The 23,928-nt window shown below is 40.9% G+C and overlaps 2 protein-coding genes across 8 annotated transcripts in view; both read left to right on the top strand.

Moving 5' to 3' along the window:
- The window catches only part of LOC109720538, a gene marked incomplete at its 5' end in the record, with an annotated part of 34,388 nt that extends 20,343 nt beyond the window's left edge, over window positions 1-14,045 (top strand). The window contains 10 exon segments of one of the 7 annotated variants that reach the window (XM_020247726.1): window positions 8,951-9,099; window positions 9,195-9,468; window positions 9,550-9,646; window positions 9,765-9,895; window positions 9,984-10,065; window positions 10,168-10,303; window positions 10,402-10,559; window positions 10,654-11,028; window positions 11,125-11,184; window positions 11,277-11,526. In XM_020247726.1, the coding sequence (XP_020103315.1) occupies window positions 8,951-9,099; window positions 9,195-9,468; window positions 9,550-9,646; window positions 9,765-9,895; window positions 9,984-10,065; window positions 10,168-10,303; window positions 10,402-10,559; window positions 10,654-11,028; window positions 11,125-11,184; window positions 11,277-11,301 (1,487 nt within the window). 7 annotated transcript variants of the gene reach the window in all.
- LOC109719873 lies at window positions 15,258-17,066 on the top strand. The gene has a single exon (XM_020246704.1). It carries the CDS (start codon window positions 15,553-15,555, stop codon window positions 16,552-16,554), a length of 1,002 nt encoding a protein of 333 aa, XP_020102293.1. The 5' UTR covers window positions 15,258-15,552; the 3' UTR covers window positions 16,555-17,066.

The raw sequence follows: 23,928 nt of genomic DNA, 5'->3' as shown, positions 1-23,928 counted from the left end.
ACTATGTACTTTTCTATACTCATGACATGATTCTCGCATGATAGTAGTTGTTGCATGCATTATCATCGTTGATGGCATGATAGAGTAGTCGCAGTTTACTTTTATCTATCTATCTATCTCTCTATCTGTGCCAGCTTAGACCTAGTGGGAAAACCGGCGGCGTCGGCGGCCGAACCCACTGGGAACTATATTTATATAGTTCTCACCCCGTGTGGTTTTGGGGTACAGGTACACATAGAGGCGAGCCGAGCGAGGACCGCGGCAAGGGCATAGCGCCCTAAGTGAGCCTAGTTAGTAGCTTTTCCTTATGCATTAGAGTACCCTCGTGTACTAGTTGATATTTTGGATAGATATCAGAGAGCTACTTGTATTTTGAAGAAAACATGTACTTACATTTTGGAAGATGAAAATATAATATATTCAAATAATGTAAATGTTGAATGATTGTGATAGTTAGACTATCTCTCTTTATACACTTGTATATCACTTGTGGTTCTTGCTCTTAGATGTATTGCACTTGTGTGCATCGTATTTGATCATGTATGTTATTTAAGCAAATTCCTGGGTGCTTAATTGTACATGATCTGGTTGCTTGGCCTTGGGCGGACAGGAGAGGTACTGTCCGTTCGGCGGTCCGTCTGATGTGCCCGAACCGTGCCAAATTGGTAGTGGATTCGGGGCGGGGCGTGACAGTTATGGTATCAGAGCGATTAAGAGCAAGTAAAGAGAGAGTCTAGGATGGACCTAGGAGACCTAGGTTGGCAACCCTAAGGTGATAAGTACGTGAGAGAAACGTAAACCTATATCGGTTGAGGAAGAATCCGATTGGGTCGGATCGAGTATAGATCTCTAGTGTGACTAGAGATAGATCCGAGCGGTGTTAGTTCCGAGCTCGAGGAGTTTGTGTTGGCGGCCGACAACACGACGCTAAGAGTTAGGACTAATACAATAGTGTACTGCCGCTTATGGCGGAGTTGAGTCACGTTGTCTAGTAGTTGCGACGAGATTAACGGGTTAAGGTGATTAACCAAGTTGTTGCGTTTCAGGTGCTATGGCACCAAAGAGACGCCCCGTGACTAGATCCACTCTGGCACCACCTCCCGAGGTGCCCGAGCAGTCGGGATCTGAAGAAGTGCGGGAATTGCGAGCGCAGATCGCTTCGATGGTCGGCGCGATGCAGCGCCAAGAGGACCAGATTGCGAGGCTACAACAGTTGGTAGCGCAGCTGGCGTCGGCTCAAGCGAATGTTGAGCGGCCCGCGCCTTCGGTGGTCGTGCCCGTCGTGACAAAGGGTGTGGCCACGGCAGCTGTGCCGGTTGCGGCGCAATCCGCACTGACGATGGTGGCTACCGGTTCGGGGACTTCAAATCCCGAAGAGGTAGCTACGGAAGCGGAGAGGGACCGCGCGCTTGCGGCTCTTATGAAATTTCGGAAGTTTAGTCCACCGATGTTCAACGGGGAGAAGGTTGAGCCTTGGATGGTCGAGTCGTGGGTGGACTCGATGGAGACTCTTTTCGAAGATCTCTATATATTAGAGAATGATAAAGTTCCCCTCGCCACTCATTGCTTGGAGCGGGCGGCGAAGGTGTGGTGGAAGCGGATCAAGCGAGATCGGTCTCCCGACCTTCCGCCGTTGATATGGAAAGGGTTTCGGAGCTTGTTATATGTCAACTTTTTCCCCGATAGTGAGAAAAGGAAGCTCCAGGATAAATTCCGAAAGTTAGAGCAAAGAAACCGCTCGGTCGAAGAGTACGAGCAGGAGTTCTCACGTATTATTGACTGCGTCCCCGACGTGGTGCGAGACGATAGAGATCGGGCCAACTGGTTCGTGAGAGGGCTCCGACCGGATATATATAGAGCGGTTTACATTCTGAAGCTCACTACATTTGCGGAAGTGCTTGATCGAGCGTTGCGGGCGGAGCATAGTAATGCCCACGTCCGCGAGGAGCGAGAGGCGTCCAAGAGGGACGGCGGTAAGAAGCGAGCTTCTGATGGCTCGAGAGGTCAGTCATGGTCTAAGAAGCCTCCGAAGTATCCGCGAGCACGGTCCCAGAGTTGTGGGACTCGGAAGTGCGTCATTTGCGGAGGTAAACATGACCCGAACCATTGCAAGCAAAAAGAGGGAAGATGCTTCACGTGTGGTCAGGCGGGGCACATTAGCCGCCACTGTCCAAGGAGGACCTCGCCTGTCCCGTCTGTTGCATCGTCTTTGGCGATTTCGGGCCATTATGGAGGAGCCCCACCTACTGTTGCTTTAGCTGGACACGCGATGGCACCTCGTCAGCCTGAGGTGGCCCAGTCGACTCCGAGTGACCAGGTGTTTGCCGCTCAAGTCGAGGAACATGCTGCTGTCGAAGATGCCATGGCAAGTATGGTTTAGTTGCAGCAAATGTGTGTTTCTGCATGATGTTAAATTGGTGCATTGCATGCATTTTCATGGTCAGTTGCTACTATTTATGCATTAGTATAGTAGGGACCAGTGGACGGGTAGGTGAGGGTACCCGGGCATGCTTGTGTGAGAGAGTATAGCGTCTGCTGGAGCAGGTAGAAAGCTAGACGTCACTAGCAAATTGCTAGTAGTGGCCTATGGACGAGAAATGAGACTCGTGGTGTAGCTGAAATGGTGAGGCGACTCTCAAGGCAACATGCTCAGTAGATTGCGAGAGTTGAGCCATGATATTTGTAGGCACCCGAGTAATCCGAAAATTTCGGATATTGTTCCGGTAGATTGGACGATGAAGGTAGAGTCATTGTTGAGAGGACGGTCGATTAGTGGCCAAGTTTGAGCACATGGGCCTAGTAGTACCTTAAGGTGAGGTAGGCGGCTGTGCTTGTGCGGCCGGTGTGCATAGGCAAGATTGCCTAATGCTAGATTTCGTGTGGAACGCTGTAGAGGCGTAGAGCGCTCGAGTGTAAATACTCGTGGAGTGCGGATTTTATTCAGCCGGAGGAGTGAGATGGCAGTAGCACTGTAGCATTGCTAAGTGTGAAGCAGGCCATGGGTCACTCGTGGGGCTGATGGCTCGCACTAGGTGCTTAGGAGACGATAGTGGTACGTCTGACTCGGTAGAACATGTCGTGTAGGATGACGACGGCGGGTAGTGCTTGGGGACGACCCGTGCCTGGACCATTTGTGGACTGTGAAGCCTGGGCCCATTGGGTAGGCACAGTCGGCTGCGAGTGGCAGCGGCCCGGTACCTACGGGTAGGGCAGAGTTTTGGTCAGGGTGGTAGTCCGAGCATAGACCCGGGAGCGTGGAATGCCACGTGTGGATTACGAGATCGATGACACACCGAGTGTGCAGTAACCCAACCCGAGGACCTGACGTGGTTTGGGGTCATAGTTGCTCCTAGTCGGAGTGTGTGCGAATTCCCAAGTGAGAATTTCGCCCAGTAGTGTTGATTGGGTCCACGCTTGCGAGCGAGAGACGCTACGTGTTGAGATAGGTTTGGGCGGCAGATCTACGTATGGTTGGTGACCTTTGGTCCACCCATGGAAAGCCAAGGTGAGCGGTTTGGCCGGTGACTCTGTCGAGGAGTTTGGCTCGGATTCGCGAACAAAGTGTTCATGTGAATTCATTGCAGGAACGAATTGATATCAGCCGCGGCAATGGAAAGAGAAAGTAAAGTGGTCTCTTGGAGACACTTGGATATTGGATTGCCACACGAGATCTGAGAATATGCTCTCTGGAGGATTAACATTGGAGATGTGCCGAAGGGTGCCATCTCGTAGTAAAGCAAATTCGATTGTGATAGTGGCACTTGCGATGGGTCGATGCACCAATGATATTGCTTCTAGGCAATGCCAGTGATCGAATCGAAGTATATTCCCTAGATTCGGTCGCAAGTAGTGTTGGAGCGTGTAGAGTTGTCGAGTGTCGACTTACGCTGCCACCAAGACTTGCGGAACCGTAATGCACTTTTGGTGTTGTGCTTAGCAAATGTGAGTGAATTTGGTCTCATATCCTCTGTAGTGGGCCTTTGGATAGTTCCGATAAGAAAAAGGCCACTCCGGAGTGCAAAAGTGCATTGTTACCTTCAGATGCTCGAAAACTCGAATTGAGATGAGATTTGAGTTTCGAGGACGAAACTCCTTTTAAGGAGGGGAGGATGTAAGGTACCGGATTTTAAATGTAAAAGTGGAAATAAATAAAAATAGTGTGGGATACTATTTTTATTGGACTTATAGACATAAATTATAAGTCTAGAGTGACCCGTGTTGAAATGGAAGCGAAAACAGAAGATTTAGAATTTTCTGTGAGAGACAGGGCAGACGAAAAATATCTGTACCGTGCTGCTAAACTGAATGTGAATAGTGTTCTTGGATAACTTGGAGGCCAAGTTTCCTAGATAACTTGGAGGCCAAGTTTCCTATGAAACTTGGAGGCTAAGTTTCCTATGACACTTGGAGACCAAGTTTCCTATGAAACTTGGAGGCCAAGTTTCCTATATATATATATAGGGGACTTGAGCATTTTCTTTCTTTCTCCCTCACACTTGCAACCAAAGAGAAATATCTCTCTCTCTCTAACAATTTCTCCACCAAAGAGAGGAATTGGAGGTGCATTTGGAGAAGAAAAAGGTTGCTTGGAGGTGAAGTCTTCATCCTCTTCATTACTTGGTTTGAGGAAAAGCTTGTGTTTGAGGTGCCTAAACGCGTGTGAAGCGTCGGTTCGTCGATTCGTCGAGCAGGTGCGACCGAAGAGTAAAGCGGCGACTAGGGAACGTGCAATTGAGAACCTAGCCTCGTGATAGCGGTAAAAGGTGGGGGGTGTCATCCCGAAACATCCGGGTTTCCTTTTATGCCTAAGTTAATTTTATTCATCATATATTGATTGAGCATTATAGGATTAGTAAAGTATATTTCCATTCCTTGCATGCTTACTTAGTAGTGTAGCGGTATGGACCTAACACTTGGACTAGGGAGGCATGAGGATTGGGTCTTGAGACAAAGAATCCTATAGTGGCAAAAGTGATGAATTTGGACATAGCCTAGTAGAGTGGCATTGAACTAGTGTAGGAGAGACACTATGACATGAACAAATAACATGTAGAATAATTGAGACATTTACTACAATGACTAAACGAGTGGCATTGAGTCTAGTGTAGTAAACTCGACATGTACTTAGGGATAGTAGAGATCCCGGCATCTAGGATGCATTGTACATTGTGCAGCAGAGGCACGTTGACCCTTGTAGATAGGGTATCCTCTTGTGAGGATTGGATCATACTCACTAGTCTGTTTTTGCTTGTCGGTGGTCGCTCCACCGAGGCACGAGTCTCCGGAGTACTTCACTAGGGGCAGACGTAGTTGTCCCGCAGACGGTCTCGGTGTGCGAGTGCAGTTTCTCCTCACCTATGAGATTGAGAGTGAGTCGGGGTTGACCCCGGGGTGGCAACCTTCGGGTTGGCCATGAGATTGGATACTACCGAGGCATAGTTGCACGACGCACTGTGTAGCTCGTTCATTTGGATTATTGAGGCATAGTAGCATGTGCAGATACATCACTATGTAGTAGCTCATTTCCAAGCAGATTGGGTAAAGAATATGAATGGCATAGCAGATTTGCATTCATACCTTGAGTTGACATTGAGACATAGTAGCATGTTGTAGATACATCACTATGTAGTAGCTCATTTCCATTATTGTTGAAGCATAGTATCATGATTAGTAGAATATCATTGCTATGTTCATGCATTACCTCGAGTAGACATAGTGTATGTTGTAGATTGCATTACTATGTACTTTTCTATACTCATGACATGATTCTCGCATGATAGTAGTTGTTGCATGCATTATCATCGTTGATGGCATGATAGAGTAGTCGCAGTTTACTTTTATCTATCTATCTATCTCTCTATCTGTGCCAGCTTAGACCTAGTGGGAAAACCGGCGGCGTCGGCGGCCGAACCCACTGGGAACTATATTTATATAGTTCTCACCCCGTGTGGTTTTGGGGTACAGGTACACATAGAGGCGAGCCGAGCGAGGACCGCGGCAAGGGCATAGCGCCCTAAGTGAGCCTAGTTAGTAGCTTTTCCTTATGCATTAGAGTACCCTCGTGTACTAGTTGATATTTTGGATAGATATCAGAGAGCTACTTGTATTTTGAAGAAAACATGTACTTACATTTTGGAAGATGAAAATATAATATATTCAAATAATGTAAATGTTGAATGATTGTGATAGTTAGACTATCTCTCTTTATACACTTGTATATCACTTGTGGTTCTTGCTCTTAGATGTATTGCACTTGTGTGCATCGTATTTGATCATGTATGTTATTTAAGCAAATTCCTGGGTGCTTAATTGTACATGATCTGGTTGCTTGGCCTTGGGCGGACAGGAGAGGTACTGTCTGTTCGGCGGTCCGTCTGATGTGCCCGAACCGTGCCAAATTGGTAGTGGATTCGGGGCGGGGCGTGACAGTACATAAGGACGGTGCAACTCCTCGACGACAATATAAGAATGTTGATGAAATTAAGCAATACTTGGATTGTAGATATTTATCAGCGCATGAAGCAATTTGGAGGTTGTTTGAATTCGATATACACTTTAGACAGCCATCTGTTGAACGGTTAACTGTTCACCTGCCCATGATGAATAATGTTATATATCATGGTGCTCAGAATTTAATTAATGTTCTGAATCGTCCTAATATTGAGAAAACAATGTTTACTGAATGGATGAAAACCAATCTTGCTTACGATGATGCTCGACAATTAACATATACTGAATTTCCATCAAAATGGGTTTGGCATGCAACAGATAAATTTTGGTCCAGGCGAAAACAAGGATCCCGTATTGGTAGAATAGTTTATATTCATCCAAATGCAGGGGAATTGTATTTTTTACGAATGCTTTTAAATGTAGTCAAAGGACCAAGAAGTTATCTAGAGATTAGGACTGTGAATGGTGTGGTACATGAGACATTTCGCGCTGCATGCGACACTCTTGGTTTACTTGGTGATGATAGAGAATGGAAAGAAGCATTGGAAGAAGCTTCACACTGGTCAGGCTCAGCTGAACTTAGACAATTATTTGCAACATTGGTGATATATTGTGAAGTTGTGAATCCTCTTAAATTATGGGATGAATATTGGAAATTAATGGCTGATGATATATTATATAGACTGAAACGTGTTTTGGGCATTGAAAATCTTCAGATGCCTCAAATTGACCTTCAAAATCACATTCTATTTGAGCTTGAGGTTTTATTCAATAAGAATAGTAGCTCACTATCGCAGTATAACCTGCCGACTCCCAATAGGTTGATTTCTGATGCATTAAATAATAGATTACTTGCAGAAGAATTAGATTACAACAGAGATGAGCTATTGCGAGAATATATAGAATTGTTTGCTGGCTTAAATAGCGAACAAACAATCATATATAATGCTGTTATGGCCTCTGTGTATCAAAATATTGGAGATATTATATTTGTTTATGGCCATGGTGGAACAGGTAAGACATACCTTTGGAAAACTATAATTGCAAAATTACGTTCTGAAGGAAGAATAGTTTTAGCTGTTGCTTCCTCAGGAATAGCATCACTTTTGTTGCCCGGGGGGCGCACAGCGCATTCAAGATTTAAAATTCCTATAAAAATTGATGATTGTTCCGTTTGTGAAATTAAGAAGGGCACGCAACTTGCAAATTTAATCGCAGAAGCTTCTTTGATTATTTGGGATGAGGCTCCGATGAATCATAGGAATTGTTTTGAGGCTTTGGATAAATCATTAAAAGATATTATGGAAACAAACAACTCAAGCATTGGTGAAAAATTTTTCGGAGGAAAAACTGTTATTTTGGGTGGAGACTTTAGGCAAATTCTACCGGTTATTGTTGGTGGAACCAGACAGGATATTTTAAGTGCATCGCTCACAAGGTCATACATATGGAGTAAATGTAAAGTTTTCCGACTGACTACAAATATGAGATTGCTCCGAGGCTCAGCAGACAGCACAACAGACATTTCTTTCGTAGAATTCAACAAATGGGTTCTTGATGTTGGTGATGGAAAAATAAATGCTATAAAATTAGAAGACGAAGAAGAACCAACTTGGATCAAAATTCCTGATGATATGTTGATAAAACCTGACCAAGATGGAATCAAAACAATTGTTTCAGAAATATATGATTGTATTGAAGAAAACTACAATGATCCTGATTATCTACGAGATAGAGCTATCGTTACACCTAGGAATGAAAGTGTGGATGAAATCAACAATTTCGTTCTCTCATTGTTACAAACAGAGGAGCGCTTATATTTAAGTTCGGATTCAATTTGTGGTTCATCAAAAAATTCTGAAGAAAATAATCTACTTTATCCGATTGATTTCTTAAATTCTTTAAAATTTAATGGAGTCCCGAATCACGAATTGATGCTGAAAGTGGGAAGTCCAATCATGCTGCTTCGTAACATTAATCAAAGTGCTGGTTTGTGTAATGGGACTCGCTTGATTATAACTCAGCTAGCTCCTAGAGTTATTGAAGCACAAATTTTCACCGGCAACCGCATTGGAGAAAAGGTTTTCATCCCTCGCATAATAATGAACGTAACAGAATCTAAATGGCCATTCGTACTTAAAAGAAGGCAATTCCCAGTTCGTGTCAGTTATGCAATGACAATTAATAAAAGTCAAGGACAAACATTGCAGAAAGTTGGTCTTTATTTATCGCATCATGTGTTCTCACACGGACAACTTTACGTAGCAATTTCAAGAGTAACTTCGCGGAAAGGTTTGAGAATCTATTTGGAAACAAAAGATAAAGAACCTGAAGGATATACAAGAAATATTGTTTACCATGAAATATTTGAAGATTTAAAATAGAATAATCGGGTTAGCAGCATATGATTTTCCTGTTTTTAATTAGAGAAATTTATTTACTTCTTTCTCTTTATTCGTATATTAATTTTCCCCTCACGTTGATACGGTGAATCTTCCAGTTACAATGGAGATTAAACTTTTATCGGAATTATCACTACACCAGCAAGATTGCAAGATCAAAGTACGAATCTGCCGGATATGGGAATCAACTGCCCCGCATTTGAAAGCAAATATTTTCAGCCTAGATTGTCTATTGATAGATGAAAAGGTGATCAAATTTCCAACCCTCCTAGCAATTCTTTCATTGACTTCTCTATTTTTCGCTGATGTTTCTTTTCCTTCATAAATTTTGACATGGATTAGGGCTTTTCCATGCAAGCAACAATACGCAAGCAAGATGTTGAAGCGTTTAAATGCCAAATTACAGAAGGCAGCATCTATCTAATAGAGAAATTCAGTATTATTCCAAATAGAAAAAAATTTGTTGCTGTCGACCGTCATTATATGATCCAAATAAACAAATCAACACAAGTAACTAAAGTTCAAGAAGATTCTGAAGCAATCCCGCTGTACAGTTTTAATTTCTCTACTTTCTTTGAAATTGAAAAGAAACGTTACAACGATGCGGTTTTAACAGGTAATGTTCGCTGAAAATAAAATTTTCTTTGAATTCAAATGTTTATATATACTTACTAATCATTCGTGTTATGTTGTGTAGATGTTATTGGGAAAATTGCAGTTATCGGCGAAATTACCCATAGATATATTGGGCAAACTTTGACTCCTATTAGAAATTTGGAAATAGAAGATTTAGAGTAAATGATTCGTATTTGCATGTTATATTCTTTTCAACTAAATTTACTCTCTTTCTCTCTCTCTCTCTCTCTCTCTATATATATATATATACACTAAATAATATACTTTATTTTGCAGTAAAAACATCATGCCTGTGACGCTATGGGATACATTTGCAACAAATTTTGATGAAGAAGATATTTCAAAGAAAGGAGCTACACATTCTATAATCATAATTCTAGCCGCGATGACAGTACGCACATTTAAAGGTTAATATGTAAACATATGAATTTTAATTTTAATATTATCATGCATTGTTTGCTATTATTTTGACTTTTTTAAAAAACTCCAATGTAGAGAAGGTGCATTTATCAACATGCTCAGCATCGAAGATATATTTTAACTTGGAAATTCCAGAAGTTTTGGAATTTTTGAATAGGTTTGGCAGCAAATAAACTTTTCTTTTATCCTTACTTACTTAATTACTTACTTAATTACTTAATTCCTTAATGTCTTTTATTACTATGCACATTTTTATTAGCTGCAGACAACATGAACCTAATGCAATACAACGAATCACTTATGGTGAACAAAAACTTATTTCCCCTCAAGAAGAAATGTGCGCGAATAGAAAATCAATTGCTGAACTGCTAAGCCTTGATCTTACTGATTCTGAAGTAAGTTTATAAGTTTATAATATAACAACCTTCTATAATTTTATCTTTCTATGCTATTTGTTGGAATGATTTTTTCCCTAAATTCTATCTGTGGATAGAATGCGAAGTTCACATGTGAAGCTACAATTGCTGAAATTGATACATCTTATGGGTGGTGGTATAAAGCATGTCATAATTGCAAAACAGCCGTCAAGACGTGTGACGATACATTTTGGTGCTCCCGTTGTAACAGCAGCGAACAATCCCCCATTCCATGGTAAATACTTTTTTTAAAGAATAAATATGTTAACTTGGTGCCTGAGTATTGTCCTAATGTAGATGCCTAATTCTTATTTCCTTTACAAAATTAGGTATAGATTGAGTACAATTGTTGAAGACGGCAGTGGCATAGCTAACTTTACTATATTTGGCCGGTTAGCGCAGGATCTGCTTCGTATTCCTGCACAAATTTTGGCATCAGCAGTCGATTCGGATAAATTCACTATTCCTACTATAATAAAAACAGTTATCAATCAAAAACACATTTTCCAAATTGTACCTGATGCGCAGAGATTTAGGACAACTGCATCTACTTTTAAAGTACTAAAAATTTTTACGTTAAACAATGATGTGAAAGGAAAAACATTTGTAAAATGTGAAGATCAACCATACTCACCTCCTAACAAGAAGCAGCCTCGCACAGAATTATTACTAGAATTACCTCCCGCTTCAGCCATTCCTTCTAGGTTTGTTCTTATATTTCTATATATTACTTATTTAAGACTGAAGAAAATGAACTGTTTCTTTTGCTGTTAAAATGTTTTTCACGTTTTCGTTAACAGCTCAGCACAAGCATCTGATCAATTATGTGAAATTCCGGAGGCAAAGAAGCGCCACCTTACGTATGACTTAATATATATATTTTGAGAATTCATATAGTAACTCCATTTACTATTAGCTGACAAATGATAATCTCATCTTCCTGACTTTGCAGTTTAGCTAATGTTGATAAAGACTGATGTTGATGAAGACTTTGTGGTTAAATTGCCGACTTTGCAGCTTACTTGATATTAATGAAAACAGTTGAAACAAATATTGAACTTCTCATAGCAACTTTTATTTCTCCTTTTGAACTATAGTTGACTGTATAAATGGATGTACTAATTTACATGAAATTCCCGCTGCGTAGGTTCTCCTTTTGATTCGATTATAACCTAATGCATCTTTCTTGCCTTTTAAGTTTATGCAGATTCTCACTACGCCTATATATTTAAGAAGAGGACTATCCCTGCCTCAAAAAATTGTTAAAAAAATAAAAGAATCTTTTTAAGCGGAGTCTTCTTTAATTCTTGATTTTGTTGCTAGCAGATCAAATTAAACTAGAACTTCTATCTGTCACTTCAAATTATGTTAATTAATACTTTGAATATCTTATTTGCTACAACTAATCTGATCATCGTGCTCTTTATGATGATTTTTTTGAAACTAAGCTATCAGAATTCGCGATGTATATTCGTATCTCTGTAGACAACCAGTTGTTCTTATTTGTACTTGGAATACTTTTGGTGTGCATATGGGTCCTCACTCAATTAGCACTACTGATGATTTCCATCAATATGAAAATGGAGCATCAGTTGTATTTTATTCGTACTGAAAAGTGTGATTGAAAGTTATATAATTGATGTTTTTAGCAAATTTGTTGTTTGCATCCCTGCTGGCGATTCTATTGACTCAAATTTCAATTTGCATATTCTTTCGACGATTCTTTGTATTTTGTTTTTCTATTCATTTATCATAATCTATTATAGTATTTTCATTGAACACAATAGAACCATCTTGAAGATTTTGTTCTCCTGCTCAAAATTTATTTTCTGTTTTGTTGAAGGATATTTCCCTTGCTGTTTCTTTCTTTTTTCTATCTCTTTATTGAGGCGATGATGATAAGTTGAGGGAAATGCGGAAAATATTTGCTTCTAACAAGTTGGGGTTTGGATGGCCTACTCATAGGCAGCCGCCTCATATTGTCTTAGCGTTGGTGGTTGCGCACATTTCCCTTTAACGGTGATTTATTGTTTCGGCAACCGCAAAGTGTCGAAAATGTTTACTTCGAACAAGTAGAAGTTTTGACGGCCTGCTCATAGGCAACCGCCTCATATTGTCTTAGCCTTGGTGGCTACGCACACTTCCCTTTAACGGTCATTTATTGCTCGGCAACCGCAAAATGTGGAAAATGTTTACTTCAAACAAGTGGAAGTTTGGACGGCCTACTCATAGGCACCCGCTACATATTGTCTTACCCTTGCTGGTTGCGCACATTTTTCCACAATAGTAATTTATTATTCAGGAGCTGCTTCCTGCCATTCTTATTCTTGGCGGCAGTGGGCATTTCCCTCCTACGGTAATCTATTGGTCCTACTACTGCCCTATACTTATGAGCAATGTTGCCGAGTACTTATGACCAATGTTGCCGATTCAATTTAACTGAGCCTTACCTTTTTGTCCCCTTTTTGGGTGATTCTTTAGATTGGTTTTGCAACATAATTTATACAATTGGTTGAATTGTTCCCTGCTTATTGACTTTTTAAATACTCTTCTTCGTTTGGCCGTCGGCATTTGAATTGAATTCTTCCTGGAATTTTTTTTGTATGCATATTCTTTTGATGATTCTTTGGATTATGTTTTTTTATTCATTTACCATAGCCTAATATAATATTTTCATTGAACATAATAGAGCTATCTTATTTAAGCTGAAGAAAGTACATAAACTATTTACTTCGAACAATGATTTCCCAAAGAACTCTCTGTTGTCGTTTCAGTTTACATTGTCTGCTACACTTTCTTGCTATTATAATAGTTAATAGGTGACTTTCCTCTTTTCTCTTCCTCTTTATAAGTTGCAGAAATTTTCCTTTCTCTCCCTCTTTCTCTTTTTCTTTCTCTCTCTTTCTCTCTTTCTTTCTTTGTTTTTCACTGCCCCCTGCAGCTGCAGCTTCTGCTGCCGCAACTGTGCAGTCAGCAGCAGCTGCTCTACAATCAGCAGCAGTAGCTGCATGCACAGCAGCAGCACAAGCTTACTGCTGCTGCTGCTCTCCTTTCAACTTCTCATTTGTGAATTATAGAGTGGTTGTGGAAACTTTTCCATAGCAAAATTTTGCTTCCTTCTTCTTGCAGTTGTTACGATGTCAACTATGCAGCTATCCGGTGCTAGGGTGCTCAATCCCTTATGTCTCTCGGGGCTGAGCAAGATGCTGCCCATATTGCGATTAAGAGACTCACAGATGGATGTGATTTGCATATCAAAGATGTTAATTGTGGCGCCAATATCTTCTTCAAGAGTTTTTATGATTATGTTACTATGGAGTATGCAGTGTTGTTTGCACAGTACGCAATAGTTCAACTTCCAAAAGAATATAATATATGTTATATTACTTTCTGCTTAAATTTATGCTAATCTAATTAACCGCCGTGAATGTTGTTCCATTTGCTACTGCAGCTAATGAATCTGATGCTCTGTCGAATCCGTTGGCTTAATTATTGAAGCTTCTTAAATGCTGGCGCTACCTTTTGATGCCATGTGTTGTACTCACAAGGCATTTGGTGAATGGCTTTGCAGTATCAGTTACAATGCTGTGTACTTTTTTAAAATTTTGTCTCCACTTAGTTGTGTTTCTTCCGTCCTCAACTGTTAATTATACCATAATGGATATACTTTCCTTCTTACTTAACTACTCGCTCTTAATGAATGCCACGTTGGTTCGTATAATACTGTGTGCTTTATGTTTCGACTTCGATTTGTTACTTCGAGATTATTTTTGGTATTCATGTGGGTTCTAACTCAGTGAGCAGTTCTAATCCGGCGGCCTTGGTTGTGGGCTAGGTAATATCCGATAACCATACGAGTCTGATGCCCCATGCTGAATTTGCAATATATTTTATATTATTTCATGCTGAATGTTTGAGGCACCCTATTATGTGAAGGATTATATGTGGATTTATATTTATATATAATATATGTTATATTACTTTCTGCTTAAATTTATGCTAATCTAATTAACCGCCGCGAAGCGCGGGTTTTCACTAGTTTAATAAGATGATGAAGAATCATGTTGATTAGTTACTTAGTTATTTAAAAATAAATTAAATGCATTAGCTAATTACTTACTTTTACATTTAGTTAATAAATTAAGTTGATAAGTTAAAATATTAATTAGTTAATTATTATAAATATTAGTTATTATTTGAATAAACATATTAATTAATTTATCATTTGATTAGTGATTGATCATAAATAATCAATTATTTCTTCAAGTATTTAATTAAATATACATTAATCTAATAATTCAAATGGTTAGTAAATAATTAAATAAGTTAATTAGTTATTAGTTAGCAATATTTTATAATTATTAGAAACTAATTAATAGAAAAAAATATTTTAAGGATTGATTTGTCAAGAATATAATATAATAATTATCATCATAGTTTAATAAATAAATTATTATTTAAAGTGGAAAATAAAGAACAAGAGTAGCTATTCCATAGGGAGGGAAAAATAGTAGTTCTCCTTTCTTAACGCATTATTCTAGAATAACCCGTTAAGAGAGGAATAAGGAATAGTCATTTTTTATCTTGTAAAATAATAGTTCTTCTCTCTTAACGCGTTATTCTAAAATAACCTGTTAAAAGAGGAATAGTTATTATTTTATCTCATTTGGTAGAAGAAAAGGTATAAACTCTTTTATTCNTCTATATTTATCTCCCAACCAAATGGTACATTATAAATACCTTAAAGTTGAATAAATGATATTGCTAGTATGTTATTAGAATTATATTAATAGAGATCCGTATTTTGAAAAAGAAAACTAATTTTAAAACTGTTTTTTTATAAATAGTATAGATATAAATAAGTGCATATATATATATATATATATATATATATATATATATATATATATATAATATTGTTTTAGACTTTGGAAAAAGGTTACCTATGAAATTGGTTTTATTTATTTTTTTTTTTTTCACGACAAACATCACATCTCCAAAGCCGACCCGGTGCCGACCTCCTGCGTCCACCGTCTTCCCTAAACACGCAAACAGACACATTCCCCTCGATACACCGGCCGCGCCACCGCGGAAATCGAAATCGCAAGCGCAATCGGAATAGCAATTGATCACCCCCATATCCTCACCACCACAATCACTTGCGGGCGTAGAGGAGGTTTCGGAGAGGAAGGAAAGGGAGAAAGGGAATAAAGGGAATAATAATAATAATGGATCTGGGGCAGATGGAGGAGGCGGAGAGCCTCCGCGTGGGGGTGACGGACGTGCTGCGAGAGTCGGTGTCGGTGCCGCGCGCATCGCCGCGCACCTTCGCGCTGATCACCCTCACCCTGATCTTCCCTCTGTCCTTCGCGGTGCTGGCCCACTCCCTCTTCACCCACCCCATCCTCCTGCACCTCCTCCGCTCGTACGACCGCGACGGCAGCGCCTCTTCCTCCTCCAGCTCGCGCGCCTCCGAGTGGTCCCTTCTGCTCCTCTACCAGTTCGCCTACCTCCTCTTCCTCTTCACCTTCTCCCTCCTCTCCACCGCCGCCGTCGTCTTCACGGTCGCCTCCCTCTACGCCGCCAAGCCGGTCTCCTTCGCCTCCACCCTCTCCGCCGTGCCCCCCATCTTCCCCCGCCTCTTCCGCACCTTCCTCTGGGTCTCCCTCCTCATGCTCCTCTACAACGTCGCCTTCGGCCTCTCCGTCCTCCTCCTCCTCCTCCTCTCCGACGCCCGCTCCGCCGCCTCCCTCCTCCTCCTCGCCGCCGTCGTCGTCGCCTTCCTCGCCGCCCACGTCTACATCTCCGCCCTCTGGCACCTCGCCAGCGTCGTCGCCGTCCTCGAGCCCGTCTGCGGCCTCGCCGCCATGGCCAAGAGCCGCCAGCTCCTCCGCGGCCGCACCCGCGTCGCCGCCGTACTCGTCACGGCCTACCTCGCCGCCTGCGGCCTCGTCGGGAGCCTCTTTCGCGCCGCCGTCGTCAAGTACCCCGATGAAGAGGGCAGCATCTGGGTCAGCCCCCTGGGCAAGGTCCTCGTCGGCGGGGCCCTCGTCGCCCTGCTCGTCCTCCTCAACCTCCTCGGCTTGCTCGTCCAGAGCATCTTCTACTACGTCTGCAAGAGCTTCCACCGCCAGCCGATCGACAAGACCGCCCTCTTTGATCACCTCGGCGGATACCTCGGCGAGTATGTCCCTCTTAAGAGCTCCATTCAGATGGAAAATCTCTCATGATGCGTGCACCCTCTCCCCCTTTCCCTTTCCCTTTCCCTTTCCCTTCCCCTTTTCGACGTGAGTGAGTTTCTTTTCTTTCTTTTTATCCATCCTCCCTTCCTTTAAGTCCCCCCTACACTAGTCTATGTCTTTATCTCCGTCTGCGTCTATGTCTATGTGGTTGGTACCCCCAATCAAGCCTTTTTTAACTAAATAACTGAGAGAGGACTGCGCGTTTCTCGTAGGATAGGATTGACAGATGTAGATTGTACTTGCTTATGCATTTCATTTTTACTTAATTTTAGTTTCTTTATTTATGTTCTATTTTAGTGCCGTTTTGTTGGCTGACATATATGTTCATCGTAGTCGACCGAAATTGAAGAAAAAGAAGAAAATTCTATGGACGGAGGAGGCTGCACAATGTCCGTAATTTTCTATTAGCTTGTGGAGCCTTGTATAGCATAGTCTTATAAATCAAAAAGTCGTTGCAAATTGATATATATTAATGTGTCCAACACAGTCATTTTGAGTTATTTTCCTGGTTACTTTTAATTAATGTTCTTTTCTATAGATGTGCAAATGCAATTTATCTTATGTGAACAAATTCATATCCAGGAAAGAAGCGGAGTCTCTCACTGATTGATGTATTATGCATTTATGTGCTTATTAGCTAGATGCCAGTAATTACTTCTTCCAGTGCATTTTAACAGTAAATTCCAGCAGCTGATGAAAATATCAGATAGATAAAGGAGGGATTGGAGGCTGAATTTAAGGGAAGACATTAGAATTATAGATAGAGATGTCAACGGGTCAGATTCGGGGCGGATTTTTAAAAATCCGAACCCAAACCCGACTCCAAAACCGGGATCCAAATCCGAACCCGAACCCGACGGATTTTAAAAATTCATATCCAAACGCGAACCCAACTAAAAATCCGAAACCCGAACCCGAAAATTTAAACCCGAAACAATTATTTCTTTTTTCGATATTTCAAAATATATTATATTAAATCTAAATTTTTAAAATACAAATTCAAATATAACATCAAATTTTTATATATATTATATATAATATAAAATAAATTCAGGTTCGGGTCGTGTCGGATTCGGGTTCGGGTCGGGTATCCGAATCCATATTCGTCGGGTTCCTATTTTTGATATCCATATCCATTTAATATCGGATATATCCGTTTTATTCGGGTTCGGATTCGTATAAAATTTCGGGTATGTATATCCATTGACATCCCTAATTATAGAAGACATTGGAGAAGGACATGTACGAAATGGAATGAGTAACTCGTTTGCAAAGATGCAGCTTCTTCACTTGTTCCTTTGCAAAATGATTCTATGAAAATGATAACATACTCCAAACACAGCTCACTGCTGTGCTTTTGTAAGGCATGTATTTGTCATGTCTCAGGCCTACAGTGGAAGCCTCCCGGATGCGCACATAGAACTGCTGAGCAGACGGGGGGTTACCCTCGTCCGCAAGAAGAGTTCACAAAATTTGCACATTGCATTCTACGTAGAAACAATACATACATGATTCGCATAACGTGGGCATCACAAGAACAACTAAGTAAACCTATCTACTTATAAATTTCACCATTCAACTTTTACATGCCATTACTCCAAGTATAAATATATGACATGATTCTCTTCCAAAAATGAAACTAAAATATATAAGTTCTAGTTATATTAGTTTTCCATCCCAAAATAAACAGTCTTTCCATTTGTTCTCAAAATGCAACTATCCTTCTACTTTCTTGCAAGAGTGATCTAGCATTGGGTGACTTTGCAATCTAAGGTGCGATGCCCTTACCTCATTCCTGCGCCACTCGGGTCGTGGTTGAATCTGCAAAATAGGGAATGAGAATTACAAGAAGTTTCTAGTGGGTTCAACTGCCAACCATTGTGACTTTCCTACTAGGTCTAAACAAGACATTAGTAGTAAATAGATAATAAACGAAATAATAAATAACTGCAAATACCTATGAACAAGAATGAAAAGGACTACTACTATGCCCTTAAGAAATTACTAAATTAAGGACTCAATACGTTCAACCTGTCTCTTTTTTTTTTATCCAATCATAACAGCCAACCATAAGGTTGGACCCTACTTGCACCTCTAACCTCATGGGGAGCCGCCATTGCGCCCTGGCACCAACCTCGGTCGTCTGGTGGGGAGTCGCTTCCGCGCTTCATGTCACGCCCTAGGTTCACAGCAGAAGCCATGGGGTACGTCAACAGACTGCCGTATGTACAAGAATTCCCTACACATACAAAGCGCCCAACAAAAACGATCCTACGAGTCTACCACTAAACATTCAAGTATCATAGCATAATATAGAAACTGAACTATCACTATTGCTGTACATGAAATCATACAATCACAACTCCTCACAACATAAATATATATACAAGTAGTAAAGTCCCTGGCCTCACCAATTCTAATGTATAGTACACTATCCAGAGGAGGTCCTTCTCTACAGCTCATAGACATGAATTGAAGTCGCTATCTACGGCTCAATCCCCTTATCTCGATCAATCGTCTGTGCTGAAGTCTCTGAAAAATAAACCATAAGAGGACATGAGAACCACTAAACAGTAGTTTCCAGTGGATACAGTCGGCGACAACCACGGCCTACCCACTAGGTCTACTGGAGGCAAGAGTAGTGAATAACCAGCAAAGAACACCAAAAAGAGAGTAACAGAACATAATATGAACTGCCTAGCATATACTAAACTATCAAACCTTTACATATGTAGTGCGTAGTAATTAAGATGACTAATACATACATCAATTCTAATACTGATAAAGAAATGCTATAATACCCAATCACAACGACTAATTCATCGGTCTGGTAAAGCCTGCACCTGCCTAGTGCCCAGATCACACTCCCGCAATTACGCCATCAACACTTAGGCTACAGTCTCTGTTATCGCTAGCTAGCATTCGAAAAGGCACTCGAAGGGGAGCGACGTACCCCTACTGAGTCTCATATCGCGTGTCTCTATCAAGCTCAATGTGGTTCTGCGGACTTAGTCTATGCAGTGATCAAAAAGGTCACAAATAACTATTCTGGTGCCCTCAGCACGATCATTGACTCTACCAAGTCATCAGTCATAATAGTACAATCATATATCTCTCAATATTCAAAACCTGTCCACTACCGCGACGCTAACCCACGGCATTTATCACATGTATCATAGCATGTATAATGCAAATAATCAATGTATATCTCACAATCTATACATACATTGTCCAATGGCCCCTGCCGACCTAACCTAATATATGCTATATAAAACAATAGTAGGAATCCAACACGCTGGGGTAATGCGACCTATTGTCCGTATAATCTAGCATAGATTCATATTCACATGCATACACAATAATATCCATCCCTCTACTAATATCCAATGCTAACACACATCACAACATGTATATATACATATACATATACATATACATATATATGCGAAGAAGACGTAGAAGAAAGTATGTAGTTTTTGACGACACAAAACTCACCTAGATCGCAAATCCAAGGAAAAGAATGATCGCCGAAGAAGCAAGGTGCTCCGCTGTAATCCCTTGTCCGTACAGTAGGCACAACACCTACAAAATGCTCGAAATTTTCCTCGACGAAATGCACAAATATTTGGCTTCTAAATCACATATAAATCCATTTCTAAATCTCAACTCCTTTAAAATTCCATCAAAATCACCTGTCCTAGAAGCTACTGACAAAATCTTATCATAGAAATCCCAACGAGAAAACAATATTACTATAATACCAACTTCGCTATTGAAACGACTGGAAAAATCACACGTGCGCGCGGTCTCGATCAGCTCATCAAATACCAAGATCCTTTCTTTTCTCTCCCTCTTTCTCTCTCTAAAATGTAATGTGGAGGAGATGGGAATGAAGAAGAATGCCCCGGTGCACTACTGTCATCCACTATATAATGTAACAATATGCTAAAAAGCCCTCCAAGTATCAATACTCTTACCTCAGCCAAATTGAATAGTTTCGGGCACCCGGAAGCTTTACTCAGGTGTTCGAAACCTCTTAAACAGTTCCCTTTGGGCACCCCTCCATTGCTTTTGACAGTCCAAATCCTCTCTTGGCTGCGCCCGGATCGATTTGGGCATTTCGAACCTGCGCTGAAACCATGCTAACTCACCAGTGTACACATATACTCTTACACCTATCCAAACACTGTTCCAAAACTATTCGGGCTTCTACAGTGCTCAATCGGGGAGTCCCAAATGAGGGTCTGAAACCACCAAAATCCTCAACTCACCACATCTGAGCGCCATAAACCATTTTTGAGCATTCGAAATGGCATCCAACAGCACAGGTTTAGCTAATTTTGATTTCTGAGTCCGTTTTTGCATCTATTTCGTGCCAAAACGTTTCCAACTCAATCCAACATTCTAAAAACATGCTGACTAACAACCCACACTGCAATCTTACCTATTTGTCAATGCCCAATATTCTACACCCTTGCACCTAAGGGGAATCGCTATTGCGCCCTAGCACCCTTTTTAATGTGGCACTTTCAAAGGACATAGTTTGTGGAGTTGCGACCTCTACAAGTTTTGACAAACTTGGCGAGCATGATCATGTTCCTTTATACAAGAGAATGCACTATCATACCATGGTGCAAATACCTAGATCTACCAATCCCTTGTATACTTATTCGAAACGAAATGCAACTACAGCAATATATGACATGCTAGATTTACTTTGTTCAATATGAATTGTCATCATTTTCTAGTTGCGCTTGATGTTCAAGTTTATGCATGATCACGATATTCATGTGTGGCAATTATTATAATATCTAGTATTGCATTTTGAATCCACTATGTCCATACAAAACTAGTTTCTACTACTAGTTATATACAAGTTTTAGTGTTACCAAGTAAGATAGGTGGCATTCTACTTATTCCATAATCTCTGAAATATAGGGAAAAGTAATCACTAGCATACATACATATAGACCTAGCAAACGGGTGGATTGGGTAACCCAGGGGCGGGTCATTGTACCCGCGGGTTATTTGGGCATGGGTAAAATTTACCCACAAATTTTTGGGTAGCCAACATCTTTACCCATACCCGCCCGCGGGTGGGCGGGTAGGTATGCGGGTTACCCGCAATTTTTTTTTTTCTTTTTTCTCTTATATTTTTTAAATGCAAATACATATAAATAAGTTTTAAAAATATAGCATAATTCATTATTTAAAATATCATAACATACAATAAAAATATTTAAAGTCTTAAAACAAAAAAATTTCGTAATATAAAAGACGCGGTAAGAAATTAGGGTTAGAATTTTTAAGATGGATAAATAAAAATATATGTATTTTAATTAAGAAAATATATTTTTTAATTAAAAAGTATATGTGCGGGTACCCGTGGGTACCCGCGGGTTACCCAAAATGCCCACAGCTTAATGGGTACCCACCCGTTTTACCCGTAATTTTTTGGGTTTGAAAAGTTGGTACCCATACCCGCAAATTTGCGGGTAACCCGCGGGCACTCGCGGGTATGGGTCGAGATTGCCAGGTCTACATACATGTCAAATAAGAAAGAAGAAATAGTAATACACTCTAGAACACTTAACCAATATGTTTATGCATGAACTCAAATGAAGCATAGAGAGAAATTCAACCGCTTCGAAAGGCACCGCGCACACTCGATTTATTGCTAATTGCTAGAGAAACCACTCAATTGAATGGTCATATGCGATTCATCCAACTCTAAGACCAGTTTGACCAAAAACCTTCAAAATCGGTCCAATCATGCCAATTGGAGGTTGCAACCTTGACCTAAAATAGTTTGTTATTATTTTTCATGGCAATTTACCCTTCAATTAGTGTCTCTAATATATAGTAAATTTGGTTTGAACTATAATAACCATAAAATTTGAATATTGAATAAATTAAATTATTTAAATTCAAGTTGGAAATGTTGAATTGAATTTATATTCAAATCTTGGAAGTTGAGAGAGAAAGGGCTTATTCCGCAAACCGGCAACCATTTCAAATGAAACAAGAACACTAATTTAATAGTCTGTCAATGTCGGAAGTCATGGTGTAGTCCGTTTTCGAATTCGGTGAGTTGAAAGCACGAAAAAATTACAAAAATTGAGAAATAGTCAAAATTGGAAATTGGGTATTTTTGCCCCGAACCCACCACGCCTGCAACCCAGAGGTCCAGCGACCCTCCTCCGAGAAACCGTCGGCCCCCGTGCCCACGGATCTCCCCTGAAGCAATAAGCAAGGCTCGGTTGCAGCTTGTTGTGCTGTCGCAATCGCCACGCTCCGCCCTCGCCGCTGGCATAGGAGGACTCTAGACCACCCACCCGTACCACCCCGACATCCTACGGTCGCCCTATCGTCGGAATCCTAGAATTAACTCGAGTTCATCTTGGGTTGACTGCTGCTTCTTGAGTGCCGCCTTTGCCTCCCACTGCTAGCAATCGACCCCACCAGTCCTCCCTCCTCCAGTCGGCATGCCCCATCTTCGGACGCCAGAACTCAAAGTGTGGTCAGTGATGTCCTAGCCGTCCTAAACTAGGGTTTTCTTGGGCTGGCTTCTCTGTTATGGCCATCCTGGCTATTGACGACCCTCTGGAAGGTGAGCACGTCCTCCAGAGGTATTGTGGACATTCGTGCTAACCTTCGTTGCAGTCGAAACCCTAATTTGTGGATTCAACTGTATCGCTCTAGGTGACCTTGAAATCTACGATTTGCATAGCCTCGACGTGCTCCTTGGCCATCGTTCGTGCTTCAGATAGCGACCTTGGGCTTCGGCACATCACGACCTATCATCATGCACTGCTGGTTGGGTTTCTAAGCTCGCAAAATTCGATAACAAGTCAAAACCCTAATATTTTACATATATAATCCAAATAGATGTAAGTTTAGGGGCTTTTATCCAAATAGGCCATGTGGGCTGCCTTAGGCAATGTGAAGCCACGCACTTGACCTCTGGACTAATCATCCTAGGTTTAGGGTTTTGGTGCGTTAATCGGTAAAATTGGCCTATCGAACGCAATTTCTGTAACACCCCATACCCTTAACCTATTGTTTTGACTTATATTCCTATTAAGTTTGGACCTTTTTGTAATTTCAAATCTTTGAGGGACTCGGCAGCATAGTGTTGCTTAATTAATCCCTAGTTTAATTAAATTAGGTCTTTTTCTTTTCATTCCTTACGAACCCCTAACCCGATCACCTCTTTCCCGCTCGATCTCTCTCCCCTCCACGTCCGTACGACCTCCACTGTTTCGCACATGCGCGCGTGACACCCTCTGATCACTGTAGTCGTCGCCGTCATCCGTAGCCGCCTCCGCCGCAATCCTTATTGGCCGTTATTCTTTTTTTTTT

The sequence above is a fragment of the Ananas comosus genome, linkage group 14 (genome assembly GCF_001540865.1).
Source record: "Ananas comosus cultivar F153 linkage group 14, ASM154086v1, whole genome shotgun sequence".
NCBI classification, from domain to species: domain Eukaryota; kingdom Viridiplantae; phylum Streptophyta; class Magnoliopsida; order Poales; family Bromeliaceae; genus Ananas; species Ananas comosus.
The sequence above is the reverse complement of the archived record's forward strand: the minus strand, read 5'-3'. Positions and strand labels throughout refer to the sequence as shown.